This window comes from Corylus avellana, chromosome ca3, assembly GCF_901000735.1.
Source record: "Corylus avellana chromosome ca3, CavTom2PMs-1.0".
In the NCBI taxonomy this organism is placed as follows: domain Eukaryota; kingdom Viridiplantae; phylum Streptophyta; class Magnoliopsida; order Fagales; family Betulaceae; genus Corylus; species Corylus avellana.
The window spans coordinates 14628285-14647785 of NC_081543.1; the positions used below are offsets into that span (position 1 = coordinate 14628285).

Consider the following 19501-nt stretch of genomic DNA (forward strand, 5'->3'; position numbering starts at 1 on the left):
AAGGGTGGGAGGCTTACACTTATCAAAAGTACTTTGTCCAATCTCCCTACGTATTTCTTGTCTTTATTTCCTATTCCTGTGAGTGTGGCAAATAGACTGGAGAAGCTACAAAGAGATTTCCTGTGGAGTGGTCTAAATGAGGAGCCCAAGTTCCATCTAGTGAAATGGGCTCAGATCTGTTCTCCCATGCAAGATGGTGGTTTAGGAATTTGAAACTTATGCACTTTCAATCTCACTTTATTGGGTAAATGGTTATGGCGATATGCAACGGAAAGGGAAGCATATTGGAGGTTGGTAGTAGAAGTTAAGGATGAGTGTATGAACAGTAGATGGTGTACCAAGCCACCAAGGTGGTGGAGGGCCCTCATGGAGTTGGGATGTGGAAACATATTTGGAGACGGTGGGAAGTTTTTTCGAAATTTATTACCTTTGGAGTCGAAGATGGCTCCCACATTAGATTTTGGCACGATATTTGGTGCGGGGATCAGTCCTTAAAGGAAGCATTTCCTGCATTATTTCGAATTGCGAGTAACAAGGAGGCATGGGTTAGGGATCATATGCAGCTGGTCAATGGTGTTATACAGTGGAATGTTCCTTGTTCATGGGCGGTACAGGATTGGGAGGTAGAGGTGGTGATGGCTTTTTTTGGGAAGTTATATACTCTCTGTAATCACATGGGGGTGTCAGATTGTATGCGGTGGACTCCTTCTAAACGACATATCTTTGAGGTCAGGTCTTTTTTTCGTAAGCTTTCTTCCTTGGGGACATCCTCTTTCCTGTGGAGGAGTATATGGAAAGTAAAATTCCATTGAGAGCTAGTTTCTTTGTGTGGACGGCGACTCTTGGAAAGATTTTGACCTTGGATAATTTGCGTAAAAGAGGTATCATTGTGGTGGGATGGTGTTGTATGTGCAAGCACAGTGGTGAGTCTGTAAACCATCTTCACTTTCACTGTGAAGTGGCCCGAGCTTTATGAACTATGGTTTTCTCTCTTTTTGCTGTTAATTGGGTCATGCCTAGAGGAGTGGTAGACTTGTTAGCTTGTTGGCGCGGTCAGCGAGGCAATATTTCAGCTAAGGAGGTATGGCGAATTGCACCACTGTGTGTTTTGTGGATTATTTGGCGAGAACAGAATGGAAGATTTTTTGAAGATCAAGAAAGGTCAATGGAAGAGCTCAAAAAGTTGTTTATTCAAACTTTGTTCCATTTGGCCGACGCTTTAAGTGTACCTCAATTTTCTACTGTCTCAATTTTTATCTTTATGTTCTTCTTTTTTTTTTTGATAAGTAAAAGTATTATATATCAAAAGCGCAGAGGGGCGCAACCCATATACACGGGAAGGGGCGCAACCCTTTATGTTCTTCTTTCTGCCTTTAATGGGGCCTTTCTTTGTATACTTGTTGTGTACTAGGGTTGCACCCCTCTGCACTTTTCAATGAATAACTTATTTATCAAAAAAAATATTTGTTAAATCATGATTTTGATGTGACTTTGACATTCAGTCACGTGGACCCCACTTGTTGTTTCTTTTCAAGTATTTTTTTGGATTTGGTGTTTTAACAGGTGGCAAGTTTATATTCGTCGTCTTCTCCAAGTAGAAAAACAAAAGCTTGACTGCCTTCTTTTTTTTCGATGAATAAGAAATTTTATAAAGCAAATTGTAAAAGTTTACTACACACCAGTAAACTGGAGCTCCCTACCAACAGTAGCTACCTGCAAAACTCATTTACATCTATGCCTCACATATCAAGAAATCAAACACTCTAAAAAAGACTAAACAACACGGAAACAAGACTCTCTTATACACCCAAGATACAATCCAGCAAGCCCCAGCTATTGCACAGAGCAACATTTTCATTGCACCTCAGGAACCTGCTCCTTGAAACAATCCTAATACGAACTTCCCAGTATATTTTCTGCATAATCTTTTCTTCAGACAGAGATGATTGCCATTTCTAAGATTGTTTCTTTCCTGCCACACAGCATAGGCTGAAGCACTCAAACAGAGTCTACAGAGGGCAGCTAGCAGACCTTTTCTTTCCCATTCCTTTACTCCTTTAGCCACGATATCAGCCCAATCAGAAGGAGGATTACTTATAAGACATTTATTCATAACAGCAAGCCAGATCCTCCTACTAAAACTACATTGAAAAAAAAAAACTACACTGACGATTCTTCTTCTCCGATTCTCGGACTCGATGATCAATGCTTTCCAAAGGGTGGTTCGAGTGTCTCTGGTTGGGGGATTTTGGGGGAGAAGCCTGAAAGGTGGAAGTCGTTGGAACGCTCTGGGGTTGCTGCCGGAACAGTCTCAGGTGTGGAACTATTGGGGTGTGGCTTTGTGAACAATTTACGGGTGGTTCTGTGATGGGCATTCTGGGCACGGCGCTGGGGGTAAATTTGGGCAGAGATTCCCCTACAATAGAGGTATCCTCGTCCCAGGTGTCCTGTGCTCCAAATTCTTTGGATGAGGATCTGATGGTGGGTCAGGAGAAGGTTTTCACTAACCAGGTTTGTAAAGAGGTTGGCTTGTCGTGTGAAGGAGATGAAAGGAAGCTTGAAGCCACCATTGGGATGCTTATGGCTGACAAAAAGGATTATGAAATGGAAAGGGAGGAGGCTACATCTGCAGTCAAAAAAGGTAAGAGAGAGCTTACTAATTAGCAGTCTTCGGTTAATTTTTCGGAATCTGCTGGGAAGGAGAGGAGTAAGGGGGGGTCAATCGAGTTAACTCATGAAGTTCAAGATTATTTCATGGAATGTGAGAGGCCTGAATGAGAGGGTGAAGAGGTTGAGGGTTAGAAATCTGCTTAGAAGTTGGAAGGCAGATTTAATTTGTTTTCAAGAGACGAAGTTGGATTGTATTTCATTTAGCTTAGTGAGGAGTGTTTGGGGCTGCCCGTATGTGGAGTGGTGCTATGTTCCTTCTCGAGGGGCGTCAGGTGGCATTTTGCTCATATGGGATAAGAGGGTAGTAGAGAAGATAGATGCTGTTTTGAGTAGTTATGTGGCGGCTTGTTCATTCAAAAATGTGACGGATGGTCTTGTTTGGGCGTTCGCGGGGGTGTATGGGCCTAATAGAGTCAACTCCAGATGTCTTCTTTGAGAGGAGCTGGCAGGGGTAATGAGTTGCTGGGATATGCCGTGGTGTATTGGTGGGGACTTCAATGTTACTCTTTATCCAAGTGAAAGATCGAGGGGAGTTTATTCTTGGGCTGCCATGAGGGATTATGGTGAATTCATATCAGAGCAGGGTCTCATGGACCTTCCCTTAGTTGGGGGGATCTCCACTTGGTCCAATAGTCGCTCTTGGTCTAGGCTTGATCGGTTTCTAGTTTCTACGGATTGGGAAGTTCGTAATCCGGATTTGCGGCAAAAGAGGATGCTTCGGGTTTGCTCCGACCATGCTCCTATTATGCTGGATTGCAATCCGTTCTCAGGAGGTAAAAGACCCTTCAAATTCGAGAATATGTGGCTAAAAGCGGAGGGTTTTGTGGATAAAGTCCATAGCTGGTGGGCCTCGTATGATTTTCATGGCACCCTGAGTTACATCCTTTCTAAGAAGCTGCAAGCTTTCAAATGGGACATTAAGAGATGGAATGACCAAGATTTTGGCAACGTGGGGGTGAGTATTAAGGCCCGCATGGATGATCTTAAAGCTCTTGGAAGGGCGGAAGAAGAGAGGGGTTATCTACCGAGGAGATCGAGAGGAAAAGGGTGCTTGCCAAAGAGTTAGAATCCTCCCTCCTTCAAGAAGAAATCAGCTGGAGGCAAAAATCCAGGATACGTTGGTTGAAAGAGGGTGACAAGTGCACGAGATTCTTCCATTGGATTGCTAATGCCAACCGCAGACAGAATTATATTGAGTCATTGAATAGTAATGGCACTATATCTACGGTTCAAGAGGCTATTAGTAATCATATCATCCACTTTTATGAGTCGCTTTTCATGGAGACTCTCAGTTGGAGACCGAGGTTGGATAATCTTCACTTCGACAGATTGGATGTTGATGAATCCTCTAGTTTGGAAGTTCCTTTTGAGGAAAGGGAGGTGGTTAAAAAAATGGATAGGGACAAGGCTCCAGGCCGGATGGTTTTTCTATGGCTTTCTTCCAGGATTGTTGGGATGTGATCAAAAGGGACATTATGGCTCTTTTTGCGGACTTCCAAGATAGAGGTAAATTTGAAAAAAGCCTTAATGCTACTTTTCTGGCTCTTATTCCGAAGTCTCATGGGGCTTTCGATCTAAAGAATTTCCGTCCAATTAGCCTTGTGGGGGGAATCTACAAGATTATAGCTAAGGTGTTAGCCAATAGAATGAGGAGAGTTATGGATCGGATCATCTCCAATTCACAGAATGCTTTCGTCAAAGGTAAACATATTTTGGATTCGGTTCTTATAGCTAATGAATGCCTTGATAGCCGAATCAGAGAAGGGGATCCCGGCCTCTTGTGTAAGTTGGATATGGAAAAGGCTTATGACCATATGAACTGGAAGTTTTTACTCTATGTGTTAAGAAGGTGCGGCTTTGGCAAAAAATGGTGCTTATGGATTGAACATTGTATATCGTCTGTGCGGTTTTCAGTTTTGATCAATGGCTCTCCTTCCGACTTCTTTGAGAGTTCGCGTGGGGTGAGACAAGGTGATTTCCTCTCTCCGTTTTTGTTTATCTTGGTTATGGAGGCGTTCAGCAGGATGATTAATGTTTCCATCAACAGGGGTTTCATCAATGGTTTTTATGTGGGTGCCGGAGAAACGGGTTGTTGTTTCTCACCTTCTTTTTGTAGATGATTCGTTGGTTTTTTGTGGGGCTACTCCTGACCAAATCAGATTCATTAAAGCTCTTCTTATTGGCTTTGAGGCTGTTTCTGGGTTAAAAGCAAATCGGGCCAAATCGGTTTTGGTCCCTGTCGGAGGTGCGGGTGAGGCAGGTGAGGTGGCTGGCATTCTGGGTTGTGGCACCAGTTCTTTGCCTTTGAAGTATTTGGGTCTTCCTCTTGGGGCTTCTTTCAAGCTTTTGGCTATTTGGGAAGACATGATAGAGAAGATTGCTAGAAGGTTGGCCCCCTAGAAGATTACTTGGGGCTTCTTTGCCTTTGAAGATTGCTAGGGGGCTAGGCACACCCTCGTCAAGAGCACTTTATCCAACCTTCCTACTTACTTTTTGACCCTCTTTCCTATCCCTATCTCTGTGGCGAATCGCATTGAGAAGATTCAACGGGATTTTCTTTGGGGGGGGCTAAACGATGAGCCTAAGATTCACTTGGTCAACTGGCACGAGGTTTGTAGTCCAATTTCGGAGGGCGGTTTAGGGATCCGGAGTCTGCGGTTTTTTAATCAAGCTCTTTTGGGGAAATGGTTGTGGAGATTTGCCAACGAGGAAGAGGCTTGGTGGAGAAGGATTTTAGTGGCAAAGTATGGGGTGTTTCGGGGTGGTTGTCGCTCTAAAGATCCTCGTGATTCGCATGGGATGGGGTTATGGAAACACATTTGCAGGGGCTGGAGTTCATTTCAATGTCATTTCAGATTGGATCCTGGCTTAGGGCTGAATGTCAATTTTTGGGAGGATATTTGGTGCGGCGATATGTCCCTCAAGGAAGCTTTTCCCGGCCTTTTCAATATAGCTAGCAACAAGGCTGCCTCCATTGCGGACATCAGGGAGAGTATAAATGGTATGGTTCATTGGAATGTTACCTTTATTCGAAGAATTCATGATTGGGAGGAGGCGGCTTTATCCTCCCTTCTCTCGCTCTTGTATTCGCTCTCGTTGCGGGGGGAAGGAGAGGATCGTATGTGGTGGATTCCCTCTAGAAAAGGGAAGTTTGAGGTTTGCTCCTTTTACAGGAAGATCGCCCTTAAAGAGCCCAACCATTTCCCCTGGAAAAGTATTTGGCGCACTAAGGTTCCTTCGAGAGTGGCATTTTTTGCTTGGTCGGCCGCCCTTGGGAAATCCCTTACTTTGGATAATGTTAGGAAGAGGGGCATCGTTGTGATTAATCGATGTTGTATATGTGAATCGGAAGGGGAGTCTGTGGATCATCTCTTTCTTCACTATGGGATTGCGCGCTTTTTGTGGGATGTTATCTTCTCTCGGTTCAACATGTGTTGGGTTATGCCTAGAAGCGTTAAGGAGATGTTAGCTAGTTGGTGGTCGGGTGGTAAATCCCGTAGCACGGTGGTGTGGAAGATAGTTCCCCTGTGTCTCATGTGGTGCTTATGGAAGGAAAGGAATGCTAGATGCTTTGAGGACTTGTCGAGAAACCTTGAGGACATTGTACATTTCTTTTTGTATACGCTCTATATGTGGACTGCAAGATGACTTGCTCCCATAGAGATCAATTTCCCTGATTTTCTTTTTATGTTCTCTTCTTCTTTCTCTTCTACTTAGTCTCTCTCTTGTATACTTCCTGTGTACTTGGGTTGCGCCCCTCTGCGCTCTTTAATGCATCATTACTTATCAAAAAAAAAAAAATCCTCTAAAAAAACACAAAAGACATTTCCATTGTATCGCCAAGTAAGTAAACTTTCCCCTGTTGTAAGTCTATTTCGGGCAATCAACCATAAAATGAAAGCTTGCCTTGGAATATCAAGAAGGAACCATACTAACCTCCACCAAACAACTGGCTGCTGCTTGGCTCGAATAAACTCTCACGCATGAGCACAATTGTAAATGCCTTTGCTAGATATGCTAGGCACCAGTATTAACCTAAGGTAATTGACTTTGGATTTTGACTAGAGATTCTGATCTAGTAGGAGGCCAATGCCAAGACTTATCACAGAGAACTCTCGACACTTTTGCATTGAGCTGAATTCTAGCATCATAAATTGCTCGATTTCCATATTGTTCCAAAAGTACACCATCCGGGTGCCAAATATCAAGCCACAAAAATATAGTTCCCATCCCCAACTTGGAACCGAATGAAGTGCCTGGCTAAGTTCCTCAGTTTTAACAACTTTCTCCAGCTCCGGCCATGAACAAGCCCGAGGAATTTTCACCATCCAAAAGCTTTTCCCCTTCAACATATAGTCATTAATCCATGCACCCCACAAAGATCCAGCCTTCAAAAAAAGGTTCCAATTATGTCTCATCATAGAGGCTTTGTTCCAAATATGTCTCATCATAAGACCTACTTTGAGAGAGCATATATAAAAGGGGCATTTGGCCATTCAAGGACAATATGCATATAAAATGAGGCAATCTCACACTCACAGTTTTGTAGGGCCGAACAGTAGAAGTTCTTCAATTTTGTAGTATAGTTGCCGCTCAAGAGAACTAGAGAAAGATTTACATTCGTACATTTGTAGTTTTCTTCTCAATCTATACATTTGTAGTTGTTCTTATACCAATTGTTAGACTTATTATGCAACTTAATAACCTAATTTAAGTCATAGAATGTGTAAATAAAACTGTATTAAAACAAACATACCTCCGTTCTTGTTGTGGAATGAACCCTCAATTGATATATTTTGTGTGTGGAGGATTCTAGTACTCTCTTCCCGAACTGGATGGACAGTGGTGGTAATAAAATTAGCTGTTTTTTTTGTCAAGAAGTTATATTTTGTGTGAGAGTGAGATTTGGGTATGTTAGGACTTTATTTTGAGTAGCTTTTCTCGATCACTATTTTGTACTCGTATCTTTTGATGGTGGAATTTCTTCTTGGTAATCTCTACCCGTAGATGTAGGCTTGTTAAGTTGAGCCACATCAATCTTAGTGTTCTGTGGGATTGGCTTATTTTATTCAATTCTTTCTACTTCTACATGATCCTAATTATTACTTTGTCACAACAATGATATTTTAAGAGCTGTTGTCTTTTCATGTTATTAAGTTTATTGTGTCTGTTGGCTCATAAGGTAACTGCAAAATGACATATTTTACAAAATTTTAACATGAACTATTACTTTTAGTTTTCTATATACTGGATATCTAGGATAACATGTAATGAGGTAATGAGAAGATGGTAGAAAGATGACATTTGATGTGCTCATGCTGCTGCCAGGCTTGTTTTGAAGGGTGATACTGTTGAGATGGGTGCAAATGTACTTGGCTTGAGTATGGAGAGTAATGGAATCAGGATATTGGAGCCTTTTGACACCTCAATTATGTATTCAAATGCTTCTGGAAAGATCAGTATACATTTATCTGTTTCAGATATATTCATGAGTTTTTCATTCAGCATCTTGAGACTGTTTTTAGCAGTTGAAGAGGACCTTCTGGCATTTTTAAGGATGACTTCAAAGAAAATGACAGTTGTCTGCTCCCAATTTGACAAGGTTGGAACAATAAAATGTACGTCAACATGCTCTAAATTTTTTTTGTTTTGTCACTGGAAGATATGAACATATCTAGAGCTAAATACTGATGACTCATTGCCCGGGTGTTGCACCTTGCAGATCCGTACAGTGACCAGATATATGCCTTCTGGAGACCTCATGCACCACCTGGTTTTGCAGTTCTTGGGGACTATCTGACACCATTGTCAGTGAAATCTCTTGCTAACATTGCTTCTTGAGATTTTTTTTTGGTTTCCCATAGAGATTAATTCTTTTTCTTCTTCACGACAAGTGCTTTTTAAATTGTTTCATTGTAATGTTGACTCATCAGTCTTTACATGACAGGGAAAAGCCACCTATAAAAGGAGTGCTTGTTGTAAATACCAACTTTGTCAGAGTTAAAAGACCAACATCTTTCAAACTGATTTGGTCACCTTTATCTTCTGGGAACATTTCTGGTCAAGGGATAAATAATTCTGACATGACACCAAATGGTGTCAGCAGTCAAGGAGAGAGCAACTGTTCAATTTGGTTCCCAGAGGCACCCAAAGGTTATGTTGCATTGGGCTGTGTGGTTGCCCCTGGAAGAACACAGCCGCCACTATCTTCTGCTTTGTGCATATTGGCTTCTTTAGTTTGTCCTTGTTCCCAGAGGGATTGTATTACAATCAGCACCACTGATAGGTATGTGAAATTTCCAAGAATAATTTTCTGTCATAATTTCAATCTTTATGATATACTTTTCTGTAACTTGTGGGGGGTTTTTGAGTAACAGTTTATATTGTATTGTGAGCTGTTTAGAAATTGTTCTGTATGATGGTGTTGGTTATCCAACATGATGTCAGTTTGCCATCTGCATGCGTGGAACATCGTAAAGCTAGGTGTTACATTGACTGCATGCATGCCTTTCTTATTGCTAATTCCTCTATGAAGTAGTATCACCTGAACAGCCACTTACTTTTGTTGGAGAACTATCAGTCCCCAAAACTTATGCTGATTGATAGTAGACCAACAATAGATACATAAGGCATGCAATGCTCTGATATTATGTGGGAAAATCATCAGTCCTAAAATCAATGGACTAAAATTCTATATTAAGCATAATACTTATAGCTTCAATAAAATCTTGATTTTGATGTCTTCTTTCATGTCTGAATTGCAGATCCTTCCCAAGTATGTCATTCTGGCGTGTGAATAATTCTGTTGGCACTTTCTTGCCAGCAGATCCTGCTATTTTTGGCTTAACAGCTAAAGCATACGATTTGCGTCATATGATATTTGGGTTGTCCGAAGAGTTTGCAAAAGCATCCAAAAGTTCAGATTCCCAAGGTTCCCCTTCGGTTCATACACAAATCCAACAATCAGGAAGATCATCAATTATAAACTCTGGCCGGCGTTTCGAAGCTGTTGCTAGTTTTAGATTAATATGGTGGAATCAAGGCTCAAACTCAAGGAAGAAACTATCCATATGGCGCCCTGTTGTCCCGCAAGGGATGGTATATTTTGGTGATATTGCTGTTGAAGGGTAAGCGATTCTTGTGAATTTCATATTGAGAAATGTCCATCTTTTACTGAATTAGTATTATATATGGATTCTTATCTGGACCTAGGTATGAGCCTCCAAATACTTGCATTGTTCTTCATGATGATGAAGAGCTTTTGAAAGCACCTCTGGGTTTCCAGCCTGCTGGGCAAATCAAGAAACAGAAAGGAATGGAGAGTGTATCTTTCTGGCTACCTCAACCTCCCCCGGGTTTTGTTTCCTTAGGTTGTATTGCATGTAAGGGCACCCCAAAGCAGCATGAATTCAGCACATTGAAATGTATGCGCAGTGATATGGTCACTGGGGATCAGTTTCTGGAGGAAAGTATATGGGATACATCTGATGCCAAGATTACAGAGCCATTTAGTATTTGGCTGGTTGGTAATGAGTTGGGAACCTTCATTGTCCGTAGTGGTTTTAAAAGACCTCCAAGAAGGTTTGCTTTAAAGCTTGCAGATTCCAGTGTACCAAGTGGTTCAGATGATACTATCATTGATGCAAAAATTACAACATTTTCTGCAGCACTCTTTGATGACTATAGTGGCTTGGTGAGAATTCCTATTCCAAGTCGATCCATTTAATTTTTATAATAAAATGTCAAACCCACCTGTTGTGTTTGGAAATCAGTGCTGGTTAAATATATGCCTGAATATGGTAATTAGTTAAATAATTGTGAATGAATTCAGTGCAAACATATCTTCTTTAGGGGATCCTTCTGATAGCAAACGTAAGAAATGCTTGCATTCATTGATTTACAACTGTATGGGACCGTACAAAAGGGTGAGATGAGTTGTATGGGTACTTTTCTAAGGCAAGTGAAAGCACCATGAGTTTAGTTCGCAGAATATGCAGCCAAAGTTGTTTTAAGATGTCTCTGGGGTGAAACCTGGAGGAGGGATGCTTATTAGGACCCAGTCTAGTGAAAGGAGCAGTCACAATCTATTGCACGAATTCACAACCAAAAATAAATGCTCAATGGACTCATTATGAGACCAAGAGAGTACGCAAGTAGGCAAAATGTCTGGGCAAAATATGCTTACCTTATCCAGCATATAAAGGCCATTATTGACAGCCCTCCAAGAGGTTGAAACATGCGGACCACTTTGTTCAACTATGGGACAGATGTGACACAATAATGTAACAGTCTCTCCTTGAGGCTTGTCTTTATCCAGACTGGCACTCATAATTTGACAACCATATGGACCTCACCACAAATTTATGACCTTGTAATCTTTTTTTTTTTTAGAGGTTCACTTGTCTTATTAATAAATCATACTTGCTTTTTAGAACACCTTGTGCATTTTCTCTTTGCAAAACAGATATCTGTATTGATAATAAAAAGTATGTGTTTTATTAGACCTCTTCCATTGAGGTTGCGTTGATTTTCAAATAGTTTGTGAGAGCTAAACTTGCTAAAGAATGGCCTTTCTTTTCTAGGAATTATAGTTGTAGGTGTAATGTTGAAATATAAGGCCATCTTTTGTTACTTTTTTTCCTCATAAGGCTTCCTAGCTAGTAATGCAAAGATCTGTTCTCTTTACACCTTATGTCTTCCGGCTTACATGAAGGCTCTACGGAGAATGCAAAGACTTTCTTATTTTCTTCAATGTTTAAATCTAGTGTTGTTTGTTGTGACGTACGAACCTATTTATTTCTTTTTCTTTACATTCTAACAGAATTCTTTTATATTTTTCTGTTTAAAAAATGTTAGACTGTTCCTTATCAGATGGTGATTATGATTTAGAACTCAGGAACCTGTAATACAACAATATTGCCATTTGCTTGCAATAATGTCCCTATTGATTCTGTTTCCTGGAATTTTGCAGATGGTGCCATTGTTGAATGTATCTTTTAGTGGAATAGGATTTGCTTTGCATGGAAGAACTGACTATTTGAGTTCCACTGTTAACTTCTCCTTGGCTGCACAATCGTATAATGATAAGTACGATTCTTGGGAGCCTCTTGTTGAGCCAGTAGATGGGGTTTTAAGGTAATTTGTTGTAATTCATGCATCAAATTGTTTTTGGGGTATACTACAAATTACCTACTCATAAGTAGTGGTAGTTATAAATTACTTTGTCTTTTGAGAACCATCATGAAAGCTTCCTGCCTTCTGTGCCAACTGCCAGATTCTCCCATATGATGCACACTTCTTGTTGAAACACTAAATTTATCCTGTAGATGGCCTTCAATGGGCTTAAAGGTTCATGAAAGAGATAGAAAACGACTCAGTTCTTTATTTTGGAAACAGAACAACTCTATTCTCGCTCATTCTAAAGGTCAACTAAGGTCTAAATTCCGTTTTTCGTGTGACACATGCACATCATGTGTGAAATTCCTTTATTTGAGACAGAGAATAAGACAATTTCATTTCTACAATTCATAAAGAAGTTTAGTGACAGAATTCAAGAGAATTGGAGGTAATATATAATAAACTATAACTGTAGACTGCAATTTTTTAAATAAACTATATATAATAGTTATAAGTATTTTTTTATATATATACAATATTACTTATCAAAAAAAAAAAAAAAAAGTATATATTTCCTCTTTTTCTGTTAAAATCTTTATTACTTGCCAAAAAGAAAGACAATAAGTATGCAATACCAATCGTCTAATGAATTAGGCAATGGGCATACAACTTTTTGTGCATTACCAATCATCTAATGATTACCTTGATTTCTCCGTTACTGGCTTTATGTCGTTGGAAAGGAAGCTTTTCCTTTATTTCTTGTCCCTCTTTTTCTTTGTTTTAAAAATATTTTTGAATGCTTTCAAAAGCTTAGTTGTGATAGTTTATTGACCTTTACCTTTAGGTTATTATTTCTATTCATTCCTAATTTATCGTCACTTTTGTAGGTATCAATATGATCTCAATGCTCCAGGTGCAGCTTCTCAGTTACGTCTTACCTCAACTAGGGATCTAAACTTAAATGTTTCAGTGTCTAATGCAAATATGATTATTCAAGCTTATGCAAGCTGGAATAATCTTAGTAACGTCCAAGAATATCATAAAAACAGAGTAAGTCTCTTGATTCTCCTCTCATTGTTTGTATTTTCATTTGCAACTCTCTTTTTATTTTTCAATTGTTCGATTTATATATCTGTATTTTTTTCTTTTCTTCCCCAACTCCCCTGACATTTACATTACATCAAATAGGATGCATTTTCTCCAACTTTTGGTGGAACATCTATCACTGACATCCATCACCGGAGAAATTATTATATAATCCCACAAAACAAGCTTGGCCAGGACATCTTCATTAGAGCTACTGAAATAAGGGGACTTTCAAATATAATTTGGATGCCATCCGGGGATATGAAGCCTGTAAAAGTTCCGGTTTCCAAAAACATGTTAGATTCTCACTTGAAAGGAAAACTTTGCAGAAAAGTTAGAACAATGGTGACAATTATTATACTGGATGCACAGGTATGAGTTATAGTTATTCAATGATGGAGGCAATTGCTTGTGATTCCAAATAAATATTTCAAAATAATTTTCTTTTCTGAAGAATATGTGATGCTGGCTAATTTTAATTGTAGTTATTGTTTCTCTTATGTTTATTTTTATTATTGATTGGCTTCGTACTCTTAGATGATTATATCCTGTACTCCTGTCTTAAATAGATGTCTTGCTTTCTCTTTTGGAATGTCGCAGATGAATGTCCACATTCTAAAAGTGGAAGCACTTATTTTTCATTTTCCTATACTGCCGTTCCCTTTTTTAAAAAGCAAACTACTGTCTCACTGCTTACCTCTAACGTAAATCAGAGGGCATTTTAGAAAATCACTTTACTTATTTCTTTTCCTGAATACTCATACCGTTTTGAGCCAAGACAAGTCTTTTGGGATAGAGGAAGCATGAATTTACACCCATCTTTGCAAATAGTTTTCTTTTATTAATCATTTACTTGGATATACCTGTAATGCAGTTCCCAAGAGTTGAAGGCTTAAGTTCTCACCAATATACGGTTTCAATTCATCTGACTCCAGAACAAAGCCTCTCTACTGAATGGCAGCTTCATCAACAGAGTGCACGCACATGTGGAAGCAGTTCAGATAACTTGTCTTCTGATCTTGAATTGGTCAACTGGAATGAAGTATTTTTCTTCAAAGTTGATTCACCAGTATGTAGATAACTTTTTTTTCTTTATTAACATTTCATTTTCAAGGAAATTTCTTTTGCTGTTGTGTCTTTTTATGAGTTGTCACATTCTTAACTCTTTTTACTTTATTAACATTTTCTTTTCTAGTATCTTTTACCTTTGTGTCTTTTCATGAGTAGTCACATCCTTCATTACCTGAGATATGAGCTTATTAAGAAGTGAAGGCCATTTAATTCACCTAGTTCATAATTTTCATTCCTGAAGCTTGTCAGTAGTAAGATTCTGTCCTTCAGCTATTCATAATTTAAGATTCTTTCCATTTCTAAAGTGGTAAGTTCTCTAAAATTGTATTCCTTGCTAGCTGAGAGCTTCTTATTACACGTACTTATGAAGGGACATTCAGGCTTCTGATTATAAGTACATTAGGTTATTTCTGCAACTAAACTTCTTAAACTGCTGGTCTCTGGCTTAATTTATTCCAAGTTGTTACTGTATCTTGGCGAGCTCATCTATATAAATTATTGAAGAGGTTTACTATTCCATAGGATTTCCTAAGCTTGTACTTGTTCAATCTTTTAGACTAATTTTGAAGAAATTTTACTTAAGTTCACTCCTGTAGTGGCTGTTTCAATTCTGCAAAAGAGAATCTGGTTCTCTCAAGTTCTGTGTACTGTTTCTTTTTCCTAGTGTGGACGCCAATGCTGGATAGGTCTTACACAGTGGATCAGTTCTCTCCACATATTCTCTACATAATTTCTGATTGTACTTATAGTAGTTGTTATCTTTCTGATAACATTTTGCCTTCACTCTTTGTGCATTTTTTGTAATTTTTTTTTTTTTTTCCATGGCCCCGAAATAATTTCCTATTGTACAAATTTGCACAGGACCACTACACTTTGGAACTAATTTTGACAGACATGGGGAAAGGTATTTCTTTCACTATGCAGATCTATTATTGTTGAATTAGATACCATAAAATTTATGTTTTTCATGTTAGGGAAGAATGATGAATTCGGCATCAGTTAAAGTGAATCTTTGTAATTTTGTGTCAACAAAATATTAATGAATTCCGAAGATTTGGACATGTTAAGGATGTCTATTCTTGGTATTGGAATGGTTGCTTGAAAACGGCTTGTTACTGTCTGCAACTGAATACTGTATTTAGCATTACTTATTCACTTTGCAATGTATTTGAGCATTAAAATTAAATCCTCGTAATTGGAAATCAATATTGCCCCAGCCACCAAGACCATCTTTTTAAATTTGGTGGGAATCATCTCAAGTGACTAAGGAAATATATGAGGAAGGATGATCTTGAATTTTAAAAAGGCAAGCAAGCCCTACAAAAAACAAGGTGAAAACCACGCAAGGTTGATAAAGTCCACAATAAAGTGTTAGTGTACTCATCCTTGCGGGAGCTCCCCTTTGTGCTCAATTATCTTCTTCCGTATTTGCTGATTAATGAGTTTAAATCATAGTGGGCTACAGTTTTAAATAAGGTCCTTGCTGTTTTAATAAGTTGAATGCTGAATACAATAATCATACATACTCATGGGAGCTGGGGCCCAATTATTACCTAAAAAAAATGAGTTTCTTGAATTTAGAGGTCATGCAAAATAATGGTTCCACAATCTTATTTTTGAATGTAGATATTGAAGAATTTAGACAAAACAATAGTGTCAACAGAGTGGTTGATCTTCTGTTTTTCTGGTCAATACAATATACGCAAAGTGATTTAACCCTTTTGGCACTCTTGTATCACACGATAACCCTAATGAATTATAATGTGAGCTCTTAAGCAGATTTCAAATTGTCTACTATTAAGCAAAAAGATAAAAAGAAGGGGGGGAAAAACAAGTCTGAACTAGTAAACGATTGCTGCAACAGCACCAATCCCCTGTGGGTAGAGAGCAGCTTTGGCTAAAGATATGCACATACAATAGGAATGGTTTTAATGCCCTCCATTCATAATTTGTACAATTGAGTAACTCTTAATATTCTAATTGTCTAGAATCTCTTAGCTAATTACAAATATATTTATTTTATGTGGATATTACCTTTCAAAATCTGAAAATAAATTCCTTTTGCCACGCATTATAGTTATTCATTATCAACCATGTTTTATGTTTTCGTTATAAACTTCACTTCTGGTTTGACAGGTAATCCGATTGGATGCTTTTCAGCCCCCCTAAAGCAGATGGCAGGAAACATCCAAGATGGTTCACATTCACATGATTATGTTAATAAATTGACCTTGATTGACTTGTCATCAACAGAATCTATGGTGAATGTTATTTTTTAGATTTTGTCATTGCTTTTCTTCTTATATCTAAGGTTGAATACATTGTTGTATCCTTTATAGGTTGATCTTGAAGTAACCTTCAAACAATTTTATTCTTAGGTTTTTTTTTTGATAAGTAATAAAAAAATAAAAATAAAAATAAAAATAAAAAATAAAATAAAAAATAAAAATTATTCTTAGCTTAATGATGCTTATGTACAATATGGTGCAGAGTGATAAATGTGAAGGCTCATGCGGGAGAATAAGATGTGCTATACTCCTGTCACCCAGATCTGAAGTTGACAACAGTAATCAACCTGCAATTGGTGACAGAAAATCTGGGCATATTCAGATTAGCCCAAGCAGAGAAGGGCCTTGGACTACTGTGAGGTTAAACTATGCTGCACGTGCTGCTTGTTGGCGGTTTGGCAATGATGTTGTTGCCAGTGAAGTAAGTGTCAAAGATGGGAACAGATATGTGAATATTAGGTCTTTGGTTTCAATACGTAACAATACAGATTTTATACTTGATTTGTACCTTGTATCCAAAGCTTCCACTGAGAGAATGAGACCACAAGATGATGCAAGTAACCCTAAATGCTTACAAATTGATGGTAACAGAGTTCAAACAGATGAGTATTTTGAAACGGAAAAGTATGACCCAACCATTGGCTGGGTTGGGTGCTTGGTTCAATCTAGGCAAGATATTTCAGAAGGCGGAAGCTCCCATCAGGTGAGTTATTATTAAAGCTGTTTCTCACATGCCTTAGGACATTTGTCATGTACGCTTCTTTTTTCTTTTCTGTTCTGTTCTTTTTTTTTTTTCAACTCTTTTTCCTCACCATATGATGGATGAAAATTTTATTTTTGTGAATAATCATGTCCAAAGCCCCCAATAAACCAAAATCTCACTATCACACAAAAGAGATTCTTTCTCAAAGGAGAAAACAAAAGAAAAGATAAGAATATGAACTTTGCTTTTGCTGAGACAAACAGTAGCTTTGTTTTCTCTCTTTTTCTGTGCCAATCCCTGTTTTTATCTCTCTTGAGACTTCTCCAAAAGGCTGTGTGGCACTTCCAAGAAAAAAGAAAAAATGATCTTACTATCGTACAGAAACCCACTCTCTCATTGTGCCACACGACTTACAAAACTGAGAAAAACCTGTTGTGCAGCTAGAAAGTCTCTTTGTGCAGCTCTGTTTCTTTTTGCTACACACAATACAAAGAATGGTCGAATACCTTTGTTTTATGGAAGTCGGCAAAGGATAAAAAGTCCAACACCAATTAGAAAGAATAAAAGCAGTGGGTCCAACATGACTTAATGAGAGTGAAAAGTCATACATCAACACTTCCATCATTTTACAGTTCTTTTTCTTTGGGAAAAGGAATTTTATCATTGAAAAAAAATTATTAAAGAAGGAAGCATAAGAAACCCTTCAAACGGAGTGGAAAGAGAGCACTGAAAATACCATAAGAAGTGGACGTATAAGGAGTACCAAATTTTTGGTGGGTTAAAATCGCCCCTACAGTGTTGCAGTGTGATGACTCCCTCTTAGCTATAAAATTTGCCACTTGTGTGAAACTTATCTGGCACGGTGGCACCTACTCTGTGTCTTAGGAGGCATGGTCTAAAATCTCTTGCATCACCATAATGTAAAAGAATGAACAACCATCAGGTCATAATAACAGGAAAGTTACTCCTAATATCAGATCATTTGAATCCATGAATGAGGCGTCTAACTCTAAAAGATCCAATCCCCATGCTTTCATTTCTACCATTTACTTGAGTAGTAAAAATATAATGTTGTATACCTACTGAATCTTTGAAGACTCCTTTTTAATGTAAAAGAATGAAAGTCAGGAAAGTCAGCTTCCCTGACTTTCTTTTTATGTTCTCTTTTTATTTTTCTTCTTCTTAGTCGCTCTCTTGTATACTCCCTGTGTACTAGGGTTGTGCCCCTCGGTGCTTTTGATTAATACTTCTTTACTTATCAAAAAAAAAAAGAATGAAGAGCCACCAATTCATAATGGATATAGGGATTCATATTGAATATAATCAGAAATTCTAGCTTGAACTTAACCTAGAAAAAGGATCATTCTATCCTATTTTGAAAATATGCTACCAATCAATCCGTGCAGAAACTGTGTTTTCAAACTAGCATATAGTAATTCCAGCTTTTTAGTTCTAACAGTCACATAATTTAGAAGTTATTTCAGAACCATGGCACTTTTAGAAATTTCAATGACTGAATTTGGAGCTGCTGGCATGTGTCTAATCTCCATCAGTTATGCAGGCAATCTCTGGAGTTGAGCTACCATCTGGTTGGGAATGGATTGATGATTGGCATTTGGACGAGACATCTAATAATTATCCTGATGGTTGGGCTTATGCACAAGATGTTCAAAGTCTAAAATGGCCTGATTCTCTTGATACTTCGAAGTTTGTGAACCATGCAAGGCAAAGGAGATGGATCAGAAGTAGGAAACAGATATCATTTGAGTTAAAGCAGGACATATCTATTGGACTATTGAAACCCGGAGACACTGTGCCCCTTCCTCTCTCTGGCTTGTTGCAATCTGGAATGTATGTCTTGCAATTAAGGCCTTCTCATCCTACGAATTCTAATGAGTATGCTTGGAGTTCTGTAGTGGATAGGCCTGGTGAACTAGAGGATTCTGATAACACAAAAGTAAGTTCTGAAATATGTTTGTCAACTCTTATTGAGACCGAGGAACTGTTATACTGCACCCAGATAAGTGGAACTTCATCAAGTGGTTCCCATAAATTGTGGTTCTGCTTGAGCATACATGCGACAGAGATTGCGAAAGACATTCATTCTGATCCTATTCAGGACTGGACTCTTGTCGTAAAGTCCCCATTGTCTATTAGCAATTTTCTTCCCCTTGCAGCTGAATATTCTGTTCTTGAGATGCAACCAAGTGGTCATTTTGTTGCCTGCTCTAGAGGAATATTTGGTCCAGGAAAAACTGTAAAGGTTTACAGTGCTGACATAAGAAATCCTTTGTTTTTTTCACTGCTTCCGCAAAGAGGATGGCTGCCTATACATGTAAGATTTCTAGTCCTTGTTCTCTAGTGCTGCAATGCTGTCTTTATCGTGATATGATCGTAATCACATTTGACCCTTGCATTTTTTGGGTTGTCATAGGAAGCTGTTCCTATATCTGATCCTCATGGAGTTCCATCCAAAACAATAAGTTTGAGAAGTTCAATATCTGGAAGGTTCTAATAGATGCTACCTTATTTATCTCAAATTTATTAAGTTTTGTTTATTTTTAAA

General features: G+C 38.4%; 1 protein-coding gene across 2 annotated transcripts in view; it reads left to right on the plus strand.

Moving 5' to 3' along the window:
* LOC132174762 (uncharacterized) overlaps nt 1-19501 on the plus strand; it is a 115537-nt gene that overhangs the window by 80868 nt on the left and 15168 nt on the right. For both annotated transcript variants that reach the window (XM_059586428.1, XM_059586429.1), the window contains exons 35-48: nt 7999-8288; nt 8393-8477; nt 8618-8956; nt 9435-9797; nt 9883-10363; nt 11642-11805; nt 12675-12837; nt 12976-13245; nt 13748-13942; nt 14806-14848; nt 16081-16205; nt 16435-16935; nt 18497-19270; nt 19370-19443. In XM_059586428.1, coding sequence (XP_059442411.1) covers nt 7999-8288; nt 8393-8477; nt 8618-8956; nt 9435-9797; nt 9883-10363; nt 11642-11805; nt 12675-12837; nt 12976-13245; nt 13748-13942; nt 14806-14848; nt 16081-16205; nt 16435-16935; nt 18497-19270; nt 19370-19443 — 3867 coding nt within the window. The remainder of the gene's footprint in view (nt 1-7998; nt 8289-8392; nt 8478-8617; nt 8957-9434; nt 9798-9882; nt 10364-11641; nt 11806-12674; nt 12838-12975; nt 13246-13747; nt 13943-14805; nt 14849-16080; nt 16206-16434; nt 16936-18496; nt 19271-19369; nt 19444-19501) is intronic.